The 20760-nt window shown below is 42.5% G+C and overlaps 1 protein-coding gene across 16 annotated transcripts in view; it reads right to left on the bottom strand.

The window, feature by feature from the left end:
• GRIA3 (glutamate ionotropic receptor AMPA type subunit 3) overlaps positions 1-20760 on the bottom strand; it is a 542807-nt gene that overhangs the window by 131511 nt on the left and 390536 nt on the right. For 11 of the 16 annotated variants that reach the window (XM_085230480.1, XM_085230478.1, XM_085230479.1 and 8 more), the window contains 5 exons: positions 15828-15909; positions 11202-11310; positions 10756-10866; positions 10411-10589; positions 7872-8030 (listed from right to left, as the gene is read on the bottom strand). In XM_085230480.1, the coding sequence (XP_085086606.1) occupies positions 7872-8030; positions 10411-10426 (175 nt within the window). In that variant the 5' untranslated portion in view covers positions 10427-10589; positions 10756-10866; positions 11202-11310; positions 15828-15909. Of the gene's footprint in view, positions 1-7871; positions 8031-8749; positions 9114-10410; positions 10590-10755; positions 10867-11201; positions 11311-15827; positions 15910-20760 lie in introns of those variants that run through there. The other 5 variants (XR_014884948.1, XM_085230473.1, XM_085230474.1 and 2 more) reach the window with 3 other exon arrangements.

A 20760-nucleotide genomic window follows, 5' to 3' on the forward strand; every position in this document is an offset into this window, starting at 1 on the left:
ACGACTGTGTTTCCCAACATATGTTCACTAAGGGGCTGCAGTGCCCATCTGAGACTGAGATCTCTGAATCAGAAAGCAGATAAAGAAATCATGGAATCCTGTGGCAATCCCCAAAAAGCACTGTCCCACAACTCTTGGCAAAGCTGGCAGCCCTGCAGTTTCAATTACGGCACATTCTACAAACCTCAGTGGGAGAAAGCAACAGGCAATGCTGCTTGCAGTAAAGACAGTTCTTTCTCCTACCACTGAAATAAAAACCCTGAGAGTGGGTCAGGCAGGCAAGAACTGGACACGTGCTGTGCTGCAGAACTGTGGACCATGCTTATCACAATTATCCAGGCTGTATGGGAGGCAAAGAACTTTCCAGTATTAAACTCACTTTCTTTCCAACAGCTTTGCTTATTTCAGGTGAAGAGCTGAAGTTTTCTCCTTTGTCAAGTGACAGATCAGCTTGTTGCACAGCAGTGACACATGCTGCCCTAGGTCCATCAGTGGGAACACGTCTTTTTCTGGCAGGGACAGCAAATTAGTAGGGGCTCATTTTCATTTATTTTTTCAGAAGAACAAAGAGTACAAGTTTGTTTGCTGTTTTGTTTTTAAGAAGGGCTAGCAGTGAAGGACGTGATCAATACAGTGGCATTTTTAGCCACAGCTCTCCAAGCTTCTCACTGCAAACTGTCCTGCCTGACACAGGCAAAATGTATTACTGCAGTGTAAGAAATGGCAAAAGTAGCAAACTGACATGTTCCTAATCATTCTAAGCGCCATCAAACACTGTGATTTCTGAAGTTCAGCCCCCTGACATTTGGGCTGGGCCCAAATGCTTGATGTTTGCATGTAACAAAACTACTGCAGGTGAAATCAGCACACACGTTGCATGCATCAGTACAGGAGAATGAAGCATGAAAATAACGAAGTATATACTGAATAAAGTAAGCAGGCACGGAATACATACTATCAGGAAGCAGATATACATTTCCCAAACAACTGCATATCATTTTAACAATTGCTCTTGTGTTAGGATTCGAGACAGCAGAGTTATCATGCGCTTCTTGTATTAAAATGCACTCAAGAAAGTGGAGTCATCGTGCATTATTTTTAAAAATTCCTGATCAGAATTGCAAACGTTAAACTTGACTGAACACCAACAAATGCAAGCCCAAAACATGGGCTGCATCAAGCACTCGGATGCAATCACAAAACTTACGTGATCATGTTGTAAACTGCATTTAAAAACAACTTTCAGCACGTCTAAAACATCCATGTAGTCTAGCCAAACAGTTACATGTAGGTGATGAGCTGTGTCACTCCATGCAGCAGAACAGCACTCAGCAGGGCTACTATCCGATTCTAGGAGAGCAGTGCACCTTTTTTAGAAGTGCCTGGGCAAGTTATCCCCGGTGCAGTGCCACTGCAGGTTGATCCTCGTGCTTAAGGGTTCTGTGCCTCCTGTGCTGTGTGAGTGTGAGGGCTGCACACTGCCACTCGCTAATTTAGAAACACTTAGGATGATAAAGCAGATCCACTGCCTCAGACTCCATAATGGGGACACGCATGAATGGCTGCTAGGTGGATTCATTGATATTACTGCTTCCTACATTTACTCTTCCTCTTTATGCAGAAACCTTACTGCCCGTTTCTCTCTTGCTCTGTGCAAATATGATAGTTTAACCTCTAGCAATTGCATCATGGTGGTATCAGCTACGAAGGCACACGGTGCCTTTGAATGCTTCGTATATAGATATGTGTGATAAATGAACTCCACGTGTTTGGTGCTACAGAACGACCTCCTGGCTCCCTGACAGAGTAAGGCCGGTGTACACAACGTGAAGCCATGTGATAGCTACAGATCTCCATGCTGCAATGCCTGCAAACAGTCGAACAGCGAGTCTGATCTGCAGTTCTCACTCCATGGCTGCATGTCAAAGACTCCAGGATTTTTGCAGCTCTGAGGTATCTGATATTCTGAAGACCAACAGTAACACAGAGCAGGTAACGTAACGAAGGGAAGCACGCCTCAGCCTCTGATGGGCAGCGTAACACAAACATGTTGGCTTCGGAGAAACAGAATCCCCATGGATGAAAGCTGGAAATTGCTTCATTGCAGTAACCACCACACAGTTCCAGAGAAACTGGTTTGATCTGGATCAATCATTTTTATACTCTTGTTTTCAGATCATTACATTGTTCTAGTGGAGGTACAAGGTCCTGCGTAGACATGTAGCTTTATGACAATAGGCAAGGAGCTTTTAGGCTGCCTACAATTTCCTTTAGAATAGAGGCCCTGGCCTTCCAATGATTATCCTTTACAGCAGCATGGAAACTACTGACTCCAGGCTGCATCTTAAATGCCAAATACAAAACCAACACAGACATTTTCTTCACAATAAATGAACATGAGTGTTATTTGGCTTTGATTTGAGACATTAAACACGAAACCAAAGCGTCGCTGCTTTAAAAAGAACATATTCTAATAACATTGTAAGGATGCCTAACTAAATCAAAATTAGCATTTCAGAATGGGTAGTGACAAAATATGTACTCTAAATGGAGAAACACTGAACTGCTGGACTGTGACAACAAAGAATCACTAAAGGTTTATTGGATCCCTCCTTTCTCACCTTCCTGCGTAACAAACCCGGACGGCCTCCCACCTCCCTGACACTGAGCACTGTGAACCCAGAGGAAAGAAACCCACTATTTTCTGTGGCTTTTTGGCAAGCTCTGAAGTTAAAAACTGTTCATAAGTTGTTGGCATATGCTGTTTCCCATCATGGCATCTCTATTTCCTCCCAGAAATAAACTATAGCTGTTTACACCCTTCATTGGGACTTGGAGTTAATCAGCAGCTCTCCAACCCATGCCAACTGTCTCATAGATCCTCCAGATCTTATGCTATATAGGAAAACTGGACAAATGGATCTCTGCATCTTTCTGAAACCGAACAAGTAAATGGATCTCCTCGTGATGTACTCTTCATTCATTCAGTGAATTCACAGAACTTCTCAAAAAAATGCCCATTTTTGTATCAGTGTTTTCTTCCTTTTCTACAACGTGAGTTAAATTTAATCCTAAAATCTAACATGTAAATGCATAAGTACGTAGTGGAGGAGGAGAGAAAGGAGAACCAGCTCATTTTAAAATTACAAAATAATAAAAACCAATTTAAAACAGTATTGTTTCTTCTGCTAATGCTGAGTCAACATTCACATTAGTGACAAATCTCCTGCTCTGCCATGAACCAGAAACAAACCTCAGTTGGAATACATCCTTTGTCACCCTTTCATCTACCCCAGTATTGCAAAAGCTTTGGCTCATAAGCTAAAAGTAGCTGATCTGCTTTGCCACACAGCAGTAACATACAATGCCTGAGCAAGTTCCGAAGCATAAAAAGCATTTTTGGGGATCTGTGATCAATGGAACAACACGGAAAGCAAAGTTCTTTTGGTCTTTTACTACAGTGGCAGAAACCACAGCTCAATCTCTACGGGGAGAGTTAGGCATCTACCCTGTGGTTCCTACTGAGCAAAGCCACCAGTACATGGCCCAAACTTGGCAAGGCTGTTAGAGACATCCTTATGCTTTTGGCAGAAGGGAGCTGACCACTTTCAGCATCAGTGTCCTCTGCCAGCTGGCCAAAGAGCACACAGATGCAAGGGAAGCAAATTATCTGCCCGCTGGCAAAAAGAAATGCTGAGCATCACGTAAGGAAAAACCCTGTGTATGCAGGAGTCCACATGTGTGACTGAGTATGCATGTGAGCATATATATACGTATGTTTACATATATGTATATCTGCACCTGGGCTTTGGGAAAAGGAAAAAAACCCAGTTCAACTGGCAAAATTGTCTGCTGCTATCCCTGTGGTATCATTTTCTGTAACATTCTCACAGAAACAAACTGCACTTTGACTGAAATCTGAACTGAATCTTCAACATTAAACAAAGGACTGCAGGATGCTACAGAATGATTTTCAAAGAAAGTCAGAAATCTGACCCCATTAAGAAAGTGCCCATGCAATCAATCAAGTGATTTTAGCAACTTAAAGTAGGCATGTAATTACATTTACCCTCTTTTCTTTCCCCTTTCTTTTTGGTTTCTTAAAAAAGGAATGCCTGTAGAAAGAAAAAAAAAAAAAGAAAGAAAGAAAAAACAAAAAACAAAAAACACTACACCAAAATTTAGTAAAACAGCCTTCTGGGCTCAGAAGGTGCACAAGAAATGACAGAAAAAATAATGGGACAGGAACATGCAGCCAGTAGGCTAGGTGCAGCTGAGACAGGGAATCTGCCTGTAGATTAATGAGATTCTGCAATCAAACTCCCTTTCTCCCATACACATCCCATCACTATCATTACACGATCAACAGATTTTTATGAAAACTAATGCTTTCTTCAGAGAAATTCCGTGGGAACTATGTATATCATTGACTACATTTCTAAATATTTCTTGAAAACTGTATGTAATGCATGAGCACATTTGTTGGCTGTAAAGGTGTACAACAGCAATTTTTTGCAATGACAGTGCAGAGAGGGAATATGAGATCTGTGTGCTAATGAGCTGACACTGCAGAGGCTAGAGCAGTGTTAGTATAGTGCACTACAAGTGCAGAGCAGAAAGACATACATGGGTTATTTCTAGAGAATACAATCCACAGAACTACGCATAATTCAACATTAATACTAACATCCTTCATCACAGATTGCAATGAAAACGTGAAAGGTGCTTCTAGTGATGAATTTATACCCTTCAGTTGTTATAGCAATGTTATTTTGAAAGAAAAGAGCTCACTCACAGAGCCTTTTTGAAGAAAACACCCATGTTTTAGTTCATTTTAGACATTCAGGTAACTTTCTTCCTTTCTGTTTTTCTCTGATTGCAAAAAGCTTTCTATTCTAAAAGGCACAATAAATCCTGCCAAGGCCAAATGATAAACTTTAATTCACCTTTAATGCGCGGGAATTTTCCTCTGTGTTTGCATATCTTCTCTGTGAAGATATCACACAGCTAAATAAATAGATGAGTAGATAAACACAGAGTGAATGAATACCTTATGCACGCGTGTAAATTAAATATACAGAGAGAAGCTCGGTGCTAGCAGTGAAGCAGAGAATGCATGTACATGAATCAGATTATGCATCATTTAACTGAAAAAGGAATGAGAAGGAGGGGCCTAGGGCAGGAATTTTCTTTTGCTTCTAAACAACTTTGTTCTCACGTTGGGATACTGCCAAATCAAGCCTACTGGAGGTGGGCCTTTTATCTCTGGCTCATGAGGACACTTTAGAAGAGATTTTTTTTCCTGCCTCAGGAATGCACCAGATTGCAGCAAGTGGGATGTGCAGTTGTACAGTAAAAACCTAAGTCTCTTCTGAGCAGAGCCCAATTCCTACACAGATGAACACTTACTACAGCTAGTACTGTACAACACAGAGCAAAGAATGCAAATTAGTTGATGGAAACGGCCTCTCAGAGGCACTAAGCTCAATTCTCATAGGCTACTTTGCCTGATTTCCCTTCAGCTCCATTATATATCCCATCACAAAGTCAGTCACAGCCTTTGTCTCTGGTGCAGACAGTCAGAGTCACTGCAGCTTTTTCTCATATGGACTCCTGCCAATTGCAAATATTGATCAAAAGGTTGTGTGACAGCACCGGAGACAATTTATGCTTATCTTCAAGAGAAGCAAAAATGTTGTGGGAAGAATTCCTTTGCGGCAGCACCCTGAAATTATCTGCCACTCCAGGAGGAAGCAACGATAGGATTAGGGGCTTGGGAGCCAGCATCTTTTACATGTTAGCCATGTAGCATGAGCGGCTTAATTCATTCATCCCGATGCGCCGATCTGTATGAGCATTCTGATCTTCAAAGACAATTGCTTGCAGATCTAGAAAGAGCAACTGTTCTTCTATTTTTCTTTCTTTCTTTCTTTCTTTTACTTTGAGCTACTGAGACCTATCAGCCTAGTGACTTCCACTCACAGTATTATTTTCTTACCAACATTGTTACCAGATGGTTAACATAGCTATGGCCAAGGTCACCTTTTCATTTTCTTTCTTCTGCTTCTTTTTTCACATCTTCTATTTTTAAATAGGTTACTGCAGGTGGGTATTCTCCAGTCTACGGTTCCTCCAGAGGTTTGAGTTTCCCAAATTTTACTACGCTGGCAATATGCGTGTTGGAATATGCAGCCCTGTTCTACAGAAAACCAGCTCATCCTGCTACAGTCACCCCAGCTTTCACTAAGCAATGACAAAAATCGTTAGATGTCACAGGATGAGAAGCACGCTGACTAAATAATACATGGGCCGTCTCTGAAGGCGCGTGTGGTTCACTGGTCTTGGTGGGATCTGTGAAGAAGTGCTGGGAGAACTTTTAAAAAACAATTAATCACTAATCAGTCGAGCAGTTTAATGTATTTAGTTCAAATCCTTATAATTGATATTTAGGAAACTACGTGTGAGATATAGCCCTCTTGAAGGGATTACACTGATTAAGGATTAATAGTCAGATGTTTGTTGTAAGAGCTGTTGAGGCAGGATAGGATTAGTAAAATAAGATGCAAAGTACAGACACAATTTTATTTACCCTATTTTTTTCCACTTTACAAATATTTTAATTGGATATAATTACCCCCCCAAACTTTTAAAGGTCCTACTTCAAAGCCCTTTAAAAAGTGTAGTGCTGCATTAACATGAAGCAGTCACATGGGGGATACATTAGAGTGTCAACCCAAAAGTTACCCAAGAATTTCCTTGTGGTATACTTCATAGCCACCACATTTCTTGGAAAATACAAATACTGAGGAAGAATACTCAGGAAATGATAAGAACAATCCTAACCCCAACAAACAAAACTGAAAGAGACCATTCAAACATGAAATTGTTTTGAAATAGGAGATTTTCAGTACACTGACACTTCAGTGCAGTATTTCACTGCAATGCCTCCTCTTTGAAAATGTAATACTGTGAGTGTACAAACAGGAATCTTGTTTGTAACACAAAGTTAGTACACTGCACTCAGAGGTCCTTGAGATCATGTACAGATGTATTTCCGTGTGCTGCGAGGTGCACGCAACTACCTTGCAAGAGGACTCCATTCATTTTCAAAAGCCTATGATAAAAACTGCATAAAACTGAATACAGACACATCAGTAAAACACATACTCAGGAACCACTTCTGATAAAGGAATGCTTATTTAAATGCAAAACACGCGCTGGTCTTTCAGAATGGGATTTGGCATTTCAACACATTACCACCACTCAAAGTTCTATTTTGTTTCCTTTGTTAATAAAGGCTCAAATTATACAGATGCATTTCTCATGCAGAGCTGTTTCTCATGATGCTAAGCATTCTGATTCCATCTCTCTTCCCTCAGCTCTAAAGACATTCATCACTTGACAGACTTCTCAGCTTTTAACAGGACTTCACTGTAAGGAAAGAAGCTAGCATTTCAGGTCAGAGGAGGTACGTAAGCCCCTCTGGTTCTGTTCCTGAAGGTCATTTTTGATCAGCTGCTCCTGTTTTATTCCTACATAGTATTATTTGCAAACAGCCAGGCTGGAGCCTTAGCAGAGAAGAAATGCTACCTCAGTGGCAATCCACTGATCACGGCTGCACAGTGATGCTATATGCACAGCCTGGCTGTTTTTCTGGAAAATAAAACTAAAAACGAGGAAAGAAGTGGTGAGGGAACTTTCCCTAAGGTATTATCCAACCACATAATGCCGCAAATCCACTGAGCCTGACGGCAGCACTCACATTTGTTGCACTGTAACACACGAAGGAGTACTCCAGGCTGCCAGGGGCAAAGGGAATGTAATAACGGATAACAAAGAAACGTATTTCTTAAAAGCATGTATTTACTTACAAGCATTTGTCACTGAAAAACTGTTGGAAGAGTCCAAGTGATCTACGTGGTAGTTCAGATGGAAGGGCTTTTCGGTGGTGTTTTGGTTTGTGTTGTATAACTGCACAGCAAACCGAAACGCGCTGTGCTCCTGAACAGTGTTTCTCATGAAAAGTCCACCTAGGAGAGGAGAAAGCAGAGAAAAGAGAAGGAAGAAGGCATTTCAGAGCGGGTTGTTAGCGCAGGCAGCGGCAGTAAGTTACATCTGCATACCGCGCATCTCGGCAGGGAACGGACAGCACCAAGCCATGAGCGTGCAGCTGTGGCAGGGCGCGCACGGAGTCCGAAGTTGGGCTGCGAGGCACACGCACATCGCAGCCCGGTGCCCCGGAGCCACCCGGAGCTGTAGCTCCGCGACGCGGCCACCTCCGATGCCGCGGGGAACGGGGCGGCGCAGCCCGGGAGCGGCGGTGCGGACCTCCGGAGCTCCGCCGGAGGGTTGCGTGGCACGGGCAGGCGGGGTGCGGGGTGGGCGAGGCGCGGTGCGGACTGCCAGCCGTGCGGAAGCGGGGCTCGATGAGCGCGCACGGCTGAGCGCTCCCGTCAGGGAGGAAGGGGAAAAAAAAAAAAAAAAAAAGGCAAGTTTCCTCGCACGCACGGCCCCGAGGCTCATTCGGCCGCAGGTTCGGGGCACGTCGCTGCGGATCCACGCCATTCAGCGCTCCGCGGCACGGGATGCGCTGCCTCAGGGCGCGATTCCGCAGGAGCACGGAGCAAACCCCGCGTCGCCGAGAGGCGGACGGAGCGCATCGCGGGGACCGCCGTGCACCGCTCCCGGCGGCGGGCGCGGACCTTTCCCCGGCTCCCCACGCTGCCCGGCGCTGCTCGGGAGCGCTTACCGATGCTGATGGTGTTGGGGAATCCTGCCCGCGCCTCGCCCAGCAGCCCCGCCAGCAGCAGCAGCACGGCCCGGCCCGCGCGCTGCCCCATTTTCTTCAGCCGCTGCGGTTCAGCCCTAACACCGAACCGGCGGCACGGGCATGGATGGGCGCGAGCGGAGGCGCGGAGCGGTGTCAATGGTGGAGGCGATGCTGGTGGAGGTAGTGAAAGGATGCTCCCCTCCTTGCTTCCCTTCTTCTTCTTCTTCTTTTTTTTTTTTTTTCTTTCCCTTCCCCAGCTCCCTCTCCTCCTGCCTTCACCCCAGCCGGGCAGGGCTCATTGGCTGTCAGGTTGCCTTTCTCCCCCCGTCTCCGGCAGCCCCCCCCCACCCCCCCCTCCCAGCGCAGGGACTTCCCCCAAAGATGGTGGGAGCGGAGCCGGCCCGGGAGGGGGTGATCGATCAAACTTGGCGGGAGGCGGGCGCGCAGCCCTCGGCCCGCCTGGTCCCCGCCGCCTCCCGGCCGCTCGGGGCGGCACCGCTCGGGGCTGCGCTCGGCGGGAGCTGCGCGGCCTCGCGAGGGCCGGTCCGCGGGCTGCGGCTGTCCCTTTAAAGCTGCATCGCCGCTGCGTGTGTGTGTGTGTGTGCGTGTGTGCGGGTGTGAGTGCGGGGCGTGCGCTGCCTGAGGGGAGGGGAGGAGGCGGAGAGCCGGGGCCGCGTAGAGGAGAGCGGGGCGAGGGTGCGGGGAGGGGAGGCGGCCGGGGTCCCACCCGGGCACGGCTGGGGCGCCGCGGGGCGGCGGGGCTGTGGCGGTCGGGCGGATGGAGCTCTCCGGAGGCTGCCCGCCCCGAGCCGGAGTTGCCCTCATCCCCCTCGGGTGCTCAGCGCCGCGGGGAGAGCTCCTGCATTCATCCACCCGCAGAGCGCTAAAGCCGGGGATGAGCCCATCCCCTGGAATGAAATCCGGCAAAGTCTCCCTCTTGTCCCTCGTGCTGGAAAAGACAAAGTGGGAGCATCTCTCCCAGGTGCAGAGCCGAGTTGTGGCCTAGCAGCGGGCGCGGGGCAGCACTGCAGGCAGACACCCACTGCCTCCGACCGTGTGCCAGCAGCAATGCACAGGCACTTAGGGAGCTGGTGTGCCTCTGCTTGGAGATTGGTTCCCTGACTGCTCATCTTGCACCTTGCTCCTTCTGACACCTCACTGGAAGGATCCTGCAGCTCTTTTCTTTTTGCTGCTTTGAGGCTCACTGTGCGAGATGGAAATAGAAAAGAGATACTGGGTCGCTCAGTCCACCTCCCAGGCCCAGGGCAGACTGTTCTCCACTTAATGTTCCTTTTCCTCTAATTTCAGCAGGTCATTTTCCTTTGGTCCTCCGCTGTCTCTTTTTTTTCTTAATCTCAAACTGGTGGGTTTTTGTTCTCCATTCAGTTGAGTTAGGGATAATATTGAAAGCACTTGGCTTTGCATTTGCAAAATAATCAGTCAGTGACACTGGCTTTAGCTCATCTAAGTGCTCGTGTAAGACACTGGCAGGTGACTGCACACATCACTAAAGAGCATGACCAATTCAAACCACTACTGAAGGAAGACAAAGACACATATGAATAAAAGGGCATCATATTCATGAAGCAGGAACCATTGAACACTTGCATTACCTTAGCAGCATAAATGTGACTCCTTACCTGTAGGTGCATGCATTGTCTGCTGCTTGTGTGCTCCTTTATGTGAATCACTCCCAGGAGATGGAGTCTATTTCAGCTCAGGCAGGGGTAGAGACCAGACTGTGGGGAGGCTTGTAATGTTCCCTGCTTAGGTTGTTAGGCTGTTGTCACTTTATCTCTTTGAAGAAATAAGTGGTTATCTGTAGAGATATGTGGAACATAAATGCCATCTCGCTATCTATTGCACTCTGAGCTCAAAGCACTCTACAAATATTATCTATGAATTCCTCTAAACATCTCTGTGAAGCAGAATTGTATTCTTTTCTTGCAGATGTAGAAACTTAAATATCAGTGGAAGTAACTCACCCAGCTCACCGAGGCAGGAATTTTCAGATTCAGAATTAAGACCGTGAACAACAGCTGGGCTTTACTGTAGAGCACACCTCTCTCAAATGTCTTCCAGTAAGCACAGCAGACCTGACAGTTACAGGCAGGTACGTGAACATTAGAATTCCAAGATACTTGTGAAAAGTTTGTTCCCATAGGGAAATAATTTGCCTTTCTGGTTAAAAACTACTTATCTTTTGCTGCTCTACCTATCTCCAGCCCATTTCTAACACAGCATTCACACAGTCCTGCAGTCACAGAATCACAAAGGTTGGAAGGGAACTCTGGAGATCGTCTGTCCAACCCCCCTGCTGAAGAAAGTTCCCTACAGTAGGTTGCACAGGAAAGCATCCAAGTGGGTTTTGAATATCCAGAGGAGGAGACTCCACAACCTCTCTGGGCAACCTGTTCCAGTGCTCTGTTACCTTCAAAGCTTTACTGTTCACTTCTGTTTCTGTTCACTTGCTCTCACCAAGTTCTTCCTGTCCCTCCAGCTGTGTATTCCTGCTATCTGGCACCTCTGATGATGATGCACTGAAAAAAACCATGAAAGAAATTACATTTAACATTGTAATGTTAGGACAAGAGAAGACACAAATAACCAGGAATGAAGGGGGCATAGGGCAGTCTCTCATTTCCATGAACAGCCAGTTGGATGAGCACCTCATCCTGAATAAAATGGTGCATCACAGCCTCATCTCAGAATGTTTTATTAAAATCAAAGATGAATCTGTGCTAAGAGACAAATGGTCATTATCATGTTTTCCCTTCTGAAGCCCACCCCTAGCATTCACAGTACTATTAGCATTTTCAACACACGTTTCATTTTTTTTTTTGCTTAGGCAATCAGTCTCATGGTGATATTTTTAGACACAAATGGTACAGTGACCATACCATACAGATGTTGGAGAATGCCAAAGAGACTTCATCCCTGTTTCATTCTTGCAGTGAACCCAGTCTATCTTAGTATGATTTTATGATTTTATTTGGTTTCATGTGGATATGAATGCCTTGCAAATAGTTCACATACTTTAGTTGGGATGCTCAGTGACTCAAGTTAATGAGTTCCATGATAACCAAGGTCATACCAGATGCTTTCCCAAGCCTTCCCTAAATACAACAGAGATCTTGCAGGATAATCAGAGCTTTGTGTTTAGATGATTTATGGTGCCCTAGGACACCAGGGGATTCTGAGTACTGTCTACCTGATCAAGAGGAGGTAATGATTTATAATTAGCTAATGTGTTCTCATTGTAATGTCTAATACTGGATTAGTAAAATGCTATAGAATTTGGGACACAGTGTTCTCACTGAGCTTTCTGATGTTACTAGGCTAAACTCATGGTTTTTGCATAAAGTCATGGCGAAATCTACATCAGGATTCTGTGACTCTAGCTTTGCCCTAACAGCACAAAGCTGACTTTCTAACTTTTGTAAGTCGTATTTTTACTTGCAAGAGAAAGTTTCAGATAATGAGTATCTAGAAATCGTTGTTTCTCCCATTACTAACCTCATAAGTTTATAAATATCAATAAATTGTGCTCTAAAACAACTTCATCGGTGATATTGGCAGTGGGATCGAGTGCACCTTCAGCAGTTTGCAGATGACCCCAAGCTGTGTGGTGCAGCCAACACACCTGAGAGACAGGATGCCATCCAGGGAGAACAAGACAGGCCGAGCAGTGGGCCCAAGAGAATCACATGATGTTCAACAAAGTCAAGTGCATGGTTTGGCACCTGGGTCGTGGCAACCTCTGCTATCTGTATAAGCTGGGAGATGTAAGCATGGAGCACAGCCCTGCTGAAAAGGACTTGGGGGTACTGACGGATGGCAGCTGGCCATGAGCCAGCACTGTGCACTGAGTGCATCCAAAGCAGTACAGCCAGCAGGGCGAGGAGGGGATCTGCCCTTCTGCTCTGTGCTGTGAGACCTCACCTGGAGCGCTGCGTCCAGATGGGGAGTGCTCAGCACAGGAGAGACACGGAGCTGCTGGAGCGCATCCAGAGGAGGGCCACCAAAATGATCTGAGGGATGGAGCACCTCCCTGCGAGGACAGGCTGAGAGCTGGGCTGTGCAGCACGGAGAAGGGAAGGCTGTGGGCAGAGCTGAGAGCGGCCTGCCATTAGATACAGAAAGGGGGGCTATAAACAGGACTCTTGAGTAGGATCTGTGGTGATGGGATAAGGGGAAATGGTTTCAAACTAAAAGAGGAGAGATTAAGTTTGGACATAAGGACAAAGGTTTTCACAGTAAAGGTGGTGAGGCACTGGCACAGGTTGCCCAGAAAGGTGGTAGTGCCCCGTCCATGGAGCAACTCAAGGTCAGGCTGGACCAGGCTCCAAGCACCTGATTGGGCCTGTCCCTGTTCATCACAGTTGGACTAGATGACTTTTAAGGGTCCCTTTCAACTCAAAAGATTCTATGATTCTAGAAATAAATGTATTACCAATTATGTTATGGTTATTTTTCATTTATAACTGTTTCTTTCTTCATAAAAACAGGAGATGAAATTGACAGAACTTTATGTTAATCTCAGCATTTTCATTAGCTTAACTGATTAATTCTACAATAGACAGTCTACAGATAGGAGTGATAGCTGGGAGAGACAGAAGCAAAGATGAAAAGGGATTTAGGGAGAAGATGAAACTACAGATAGCAGGAGTCAAGGGGAAGGTACAGTGTCAGGAGAGGGAGAATGAAAATAGACATATAGGCAATATGGAATATAACATTATAGCTTCATACATTTTGGAGAGCAGGTCAAAGTACATGCAGTTAAGATTTGATTTGAGAACAAACTGTTGAAGCTCTCTTATTTATCTTTCATTACCAAGCAGTAACAGAGACACACAAATTAAAAAGCAGCAGATGACAGTTTAACAGAAATACTTTGCTATGCAGTTAATAGCTAATCTATTAAGCTGCCTTCTACACGGTATTATTGGCAAAAATAATTATTTTTAACACTTTGAAGTTTTATATGATTAGCAGAGTACATGCATTAGACTAACTATAAAAAAAAAAAACAAACCATGGGATTAATATTCAGAATTCATGCAAAAAGTAGCTGCTGGATGCCTCAGGAAAGATCTGTTCTTCCTATTCCTATGCATGCCGGGAGTTTACAGCCTGTCTGTTCTTCTCTGAATGTTTCTGCAGAGACAGGATAGGAGTCTAGCTGAAACACTGGTTGTTGGCTTCTTTTTTTTTATTACTACTATTTGTTTTGCTAAGAATAGTCAACAGGTGAAACCCTGGAACCACAGAAACATTTGACAAGTTTATTACCTCGGTCATTGCAGCTAGGACTTTATCCATTACATCCTGGCAGAATAATTTTGTCAGGCATATAGGAATATGTTCTAGCTCATGGAAGGATGACCAAGATTTGTATAAGAACAGGCTCAAAGAGGAAACTCGTTGATAAATAGAAGTCATTACTTCATTATTGGAGACTAATTCAACCTTAGGTAGCAGACAGAAATTCCTGCAGCAATTTTAATCGGACTTGAACATGGACTGATACAGCAATAACCTGTATATACTACACTTGCACAACTAAGACAAATGTGGAAACAGTCAGCATGTACAAATGTCTTCATTTTTCTTGGGTTTGTGGTATTTTCAGGATGCATACTTCTAGTCCTAAGAGCTAGGGGGATGGTGGAAATGTAGGGTTATTACAGTCCCATAATGTCAGAAACAATTTATATTACCTTCTGCTTTCTGATGAATTGTACACTAGGCACTGCTGGCAAAACATAGCCCTGCAATTCTTATTTAAACCCTTACTTTTGCTGTGCTCATCTGTATTTATTACTTAAGGAAACAGTAAATCAAATAAAAATGTAGTGGCATCCCCTATACACTGTTAATAAAGTGAATCCACTCTCTCCTTTTTTCCCATTCCTATGAATACTGTTTTCAAGCAGTCTTGAGAGTTATATCCAGTTCAAAATATTTTAATTCTGTATTTAATTACTGAAATATATATTATTTAAGACAATCTCCTTTAGCTGTAAGTAGTGAATAATCACTTCAGATAACTGCTTGCCAGTCAAAAAGTCTGCTTTCTTCCCAGTGTTTATTTGTATATTACTAAAACTCAGTTCAGCTCAGTTCAGATCTCAAGCAGTGTTTTTTTAGTGAAAATGTATTGGGAAAACAGCATAAAGATTTTTAGAAAGGGATGTTCAGAATTTACATTTTTCACTGAAGCTTACGATTTCCAGTTTTGGCCTGTTCCACTTAATCACAGAAATTCCTACCCTCCCTAAGCAACTACTCAGGTAGTTAGAGTTATTTTAAGAGTTATGCAAGAATCTGACAGCTCTGTCAGATTCAAAGAACCTCTGGTTTTACTTCTGGATTGAACCTTTGTAGCACTAGGGTATGGAATTCACTTCATATAGACATTATACTAATATGGAATCAAAATTTAACAGCAAAGGAAGCTTTACCTCCATTAGTTCTGGACACTATGGGGTGTTTGTCTCTCCCTTGCTTTGTCACTAGCCAAGAAATACCACCTTGATGGTAAAAAGAATTGCCTGTGCAACTTCCATGAAAATAAAGTATTTCTTCAGAAGAAAGAAGTGCATAAAGCATACGTGAGAAGAATGAGCATCGCTGGTACTTCTAGACCTTTTTTTCCTCTTACCTTGAGACCTTATCTATCATCCAAGTTCAACAGCATCTCAAGGTCTAACAAAATAATAACAGGAAAAAAATACCAATGCTAGCAAAGTGTCTACACAGGAAATGTACAGAACAGTCCAGAATCTGAGAAAGAAAGAGGAAAACCATAGGAAGAAGAGATATATCTGACTGTAACATAGTCAGTTACCCTAGTCTAACCCAAGGCCCAGAGATTCTGACCTCTTTATACTCAAAGATCTAATCCACAGTCTTTACACCATATTTTGTCCTGTTGTGAAGGACTTGCATTATCCATCTGCACAGAGATGGATTCCACCTAACATGATTTGTTTCATCGATTTCAGCAGGATTAACTGAGAATACAAAGATGGCTGCAGTTGTATACACTTACCTTGATGCGAACAAAGCAATACAGGTCTGATACTCTGCAGTATTCGAGAGACATCACGTCTCTCAAAAACACAGTAGTTTATCTGGAAAAAAAAAAAAAAGTGATATTAACAATATATATCGTGTTAAAAGAAGTGTTCTTATGCTTTATAACATTTCTATTCCCAATTAAAAGTTGTTTGGCTTTGTAACTCACACCTTGTAGCAATTGCACTGGATCCTGACAACTACAGTATAAAATTGACTAGCTATCTGATTGCTCTTTCAGCACAATAGAAGGCATCAGAAGTGAAAAAAAAAAAGCAACCTTGCAAAATGGTTTTGTGAAAGCAATTCTCACCTTATATCAATTTGAAGAGTCTTAAGCATTTTCCAATAGATCTGACATGGTTCTTATATAGCAAATTGAAGTCAACTGACAATAGATTTACTTTTCTTAATTACCTTTTGTAGACTTCAGAAGTAGCCCCTGAGCCTCAAGGAGTCCACAGACCCAATTTGCAGGAAAATAGATATTTATTATCAGCAGCTACATTTTGTTTTATTATCAGTTTAACTTGAAACTACTGTTGAACATAAAAACTGCTAGAGTCTTGTTTTTACTTGAGTTCTATTTTGTCCTTATAAACAGTCAGGTCCCTTCCAGCCCCTGCAATTCCATGATTCTGTAATAGTAAGGAAGCACTCAAGCACTAACATGAAGGTATGCTCAGCGAACATCCATTTTTGGGAAGCTTTTCTAACCAGTGATGTTTCTACAGCATCCTATTTTTGATGTTTTTTAAGGCATTTGTCTAAGTGTGACACACTAGCAAAGTTTAGGAAGAGTCACCCATCTGTCTGGTTTTCATAGTTACCCAGTTCTTAGTGTTGCTTTTCAAATATACTGGGCCCAGTCTTCATTCAGTGTAAAGTACTTTAGATCAGTGATATCATTGCTACTGTGCAGTAGTGTACATGGGCTCCATTTGACTTTTCTGCAATGTAAATGAAATACCATATTTTTCATGGCACAGAGATTGGCCAGCACATCAGACTGCACTCCTTTCAGCCTTGCATGTCTTTTGTTTAAGAAACAGATAGCAGATCCCACAATCCCCCAGCTATCCCTTAAGACTAAAGTTAAAGCAGAAATTTTCTGTTTAAAATTAATTATATAATCTTGAACTTTTTTTAAAAAAACCTATTTAGCTCAACTGCATATGAACCCCCAGAATAACCATATCTCAAGTATGCAAAATTAAGCTGAAATGAGGAGCCTGTGATTTTTCTTACTTCCAAGTACACATAGAAATCTTGAAAGACTTATTTTTAATTCTTTAAGCAGTTATTTTATCTTCTATATTACTTTCTAAATATTATTCTTTTCTAAATGTTATTCTAAATATTCTGTGATGGCTCCACTTTCTACCTGGTACCCCTCTAGTACTAAAGAGAACTGTTTAGAACATAAACTCATTACTGGATGATCAATCTTTAAGAAAGAAAATTATTTTGACTTGTCTGATAGGGCCTCTCAGATAATCACTCATGTGTCTTAGCAGATGCAAAATAATAAAAGTAAATCGAGTAAAATCCGTCTTTTAAAAGTGATGTGCTCTTCCTTTGGTAGCTGTGATTCAGTAGCCCAGTAGCCTAATCTAAAAAACATTACCTTCGTTAAACATCATTCTATTGACTTCAGCAGTCTTTCATTAAGTCTAAGAGCTTATTTTATAGGATGTGTAGACATATCCTTAGTCTTCAGTTGTGATGAAGGGTAGGGAACAACAGGAGAAGCAAGACAAGAATTTTTATTTAAAATCTCTCATAAATTATTTGTTCCTCATATATTATACAGTATAAAATGAAAGAGCACAGACCGCTCTCTTTTTGGGTAAAGTGGCAGAGAGATCGATCGCCTTATAGTTCTAACTTGAGGTCTGCTGATGTAAAAATCACTCTTGCTCAGAAACTAGATCTTTGCCATCTATACCCAGGTTGTGGATACTGACTCTGAGCTCTAACCAGCTCAACAGTTAGTTTCATAGTGATAAACTAGTTAGTTAAATCTCTAAAAGCAAGACAATTGAAAACTGACCTTATCACCTTGTTATCAGAAGGGTTAGCCTCACTCGTGTTTTCTTTGGGCCTATAATATGTTACGTGGAACGTAATGAATTAAGGAGGAAATCCAAACGTGTAATTTTAGACTTGACTTTGAAAGTTCTTGCTTTTGTGTTGCAAGGCAGACCTTACACGTTGCTTTGATATACTGTTGTTATTTGCAATCTAATCTTGTATAATAATTAACTCCAACTGATCCACTGCAGTGCTTTAGCAAAGTATTGGAGCCTATTAAATTGGACCATGAATACACAGTTGCTTTCCTTATTGCTAACATAATTATGCTGTTAGAGGGAAAAAAAAACAAGATTAATGGAAAGGTGTTGCTAAATAGGGCTCCTTGGTGCTGTAAATTTTTGGAGTGCTGTTATATGGTTTTGAAGTATTAAGTATATATGAAAAGCAGCATGCTGGAATCTTTTGGAAAACACTTGTTTCCGTTATTGTTTGGGAAAACATTCTGCTGTCAAAGGTGAAAGTCAATGTCAGCAGCACCAAAGGGTTTGTTTTCACTGCAAGCTTATTCATACCTCTAGGGCCACCCCGTTCTACACAGCATCACACAAGCCCTCATGCATAGATACATGTGCACTTTGAACCTGGCCTTGCCTTTAGAGCTCAATTTGTCTTCTAAGTAGATCACCAGTCCTAAAGTTTTCAAAGAGGAGATTGGCTTTAGGGCGCACATGAAATCATGTGTTTGCTATATATATCCAGTTGGATTATGGATTCAGTTTGGAGAATAAATATCTCTCTTATGGACTTACTAATGTATTAAAGCATGAAAAGCAAGTAAAATCTCTGTCATAAGCAAGGAGACAGAGCGTTATTCCAATTTGCTATTAATTGGATCATAATGACTCCTGGACTATGTAGTTTTTGAATCATTCATCTCCCGTTTGGCTCTTGCTAGAAACTACTTGCAGTTCATATATATCTAACTCAACCTTTAACCCTTCGCTGCAGAAGAACACTGAGAGATGTCACCTTAACAGGCTTCATTGTGGTAGATATAGAAATGGCCAACTGTAAAATATGGCTCAGAGTGTGAGGAACCCTGTCCTGTCCAATCAGCTGTCAACAGAAATTCTTTTTACAGGTAAATAATAATCAGCCCAGTGATATTGCTCTAACAGGTCAGTTCCTCTATGATTTCTGAGGAGAGTACTCTGGCTGAGTGGGAAAAAGAGGCTTGTGCATGACACTGCAATTGAGAGGATGGAAGCAACTCAGGAAAGGAAAAAGCAGTCCTAGGACACCCTGTGAGACAATATATAAAGAAACTCAAGTCAGTGACACAATTAGCAGCCCAAGATATACTGCTGCACAGCTGCTGTCAAATACCAGGCCGTGACGGACATGTTCCCACTAAGACAAAAGACTACATGAGTTTGGTTATGTACTCCAGATATATTCTGCAATTTTAGCTCAGTCCATGACCTCCTCAGTGGCAACGTGAGCTTTGATCAAGCTGAAACAGCAATTTCACATTGGAAATGACATTGGGAGCTTCATGAGCACTAAGACTTGCATTTAAAACAAGACCAGAATCCAGCTGTTTCACTTGTTCACAGTGAATGCATTTTCCATACTTTGCACAATAATGAACTGAAAGTCAATTAATTTCTGCATATTTTCAGTACAAAATGTATGAACCAGCTTTTCCAAAAATCATAAAAATTATTCCTGTGTTTTTCAAATTTCCTAAGAGTTATTTGGTCAAATATCAGTCTCCATAACTACAAACTCACGTATGCTTTAATTATGATACATTTCAAAGAAGCTGATAGTGATCTTCTAAAATAGATACATGAAAATAATTCTTTTCTCAGAACTATAGCAGTAAGCTAAAAGCACAAAGATCAGCTGACAGCACTTCTCACATCTGTCATCAACGTTCATTTTTGACTACAAAACATAACTAAAGTTTCCAAAATCGGTTAATCAGGGAAGATCTATGTTCTCAATTTAGTTGGTCTTCATCAAAACGCTTTTGCTGAATTACTGAGGCTTTGGGACATACAAGACCATTTAAGCTATTCAAGTCAAAGAGAAACTGAATGGCAGCACTTGGCAGCAGCAGCAGCACTTTCCAAGGTTCACAGACTGCCTCAAGATTATCAGATGATTATGCCCAGAAATATAAGGATATATCCTGGAGATAAAGTTTGGGTTCTGAGTACAGTGAATAAGAAACCCTTGGTGACTTCAGTGGACATCAGACTAGACTCTTGAGTTATGAGATGACAAATGCAAGAAGAGGGAGGAAGCATTATTCTAATTTTATTTTGACCATGCCATGACTGTCACATCTTAAAAAAACGCATTACATACATGTGTATATTCCCTACCAGAGGAAATATATTTCTGATTCAGAAGACGGAATGCTTCCAGATGACCCCAAAATGACCAAACATACTCCTTTAGAGATTAAAAATGCACTTTCAAGCTTCTGGGACCTTCAGCACCAGAGTTATTTGCTCTCCCCTCCCAATCTCACTACCAAGTGCAGTCTATAAAAGCCATACAAGGCCTTTGACATTTTCTGTGTGATACCACAGCTTTCTAATTGTACTCCCAGTGATGCCATAGCAGCTCGAAGCCTGCCATGTGTTCATAACACGTAACACAATGAAATTTCTGAAACTTCTACACAGTGCTTTTGAAAATGCTCGTAAGAATCCAGCCTGCACCTGCAAGCTCTTTCTGGGAAACAGAAGCAAGAGAGCAGTAAATGCCTGGTTCTGGTATGAAAACCACCCTAACTGATTCTTAACCCTGGAAAATGTGAGCAGGACTGCCAAGTGATGATGTGCAATAAACATTCC

The sequence above is a fragment of the Meleagris gallopavo genome, chromosome 9, assembly GCF_905368555.1.
Source record: "Meleagris gallopavo chromosome 9, MGAL_WU_HG_1.1, whole genome shotgun sequence".
Lineage (NCBI taxonomy): Eukaryota > Metazoa > Chordata > Aves > Galliformes > Phasianidae > Meleagris > Meleagris gallopavo.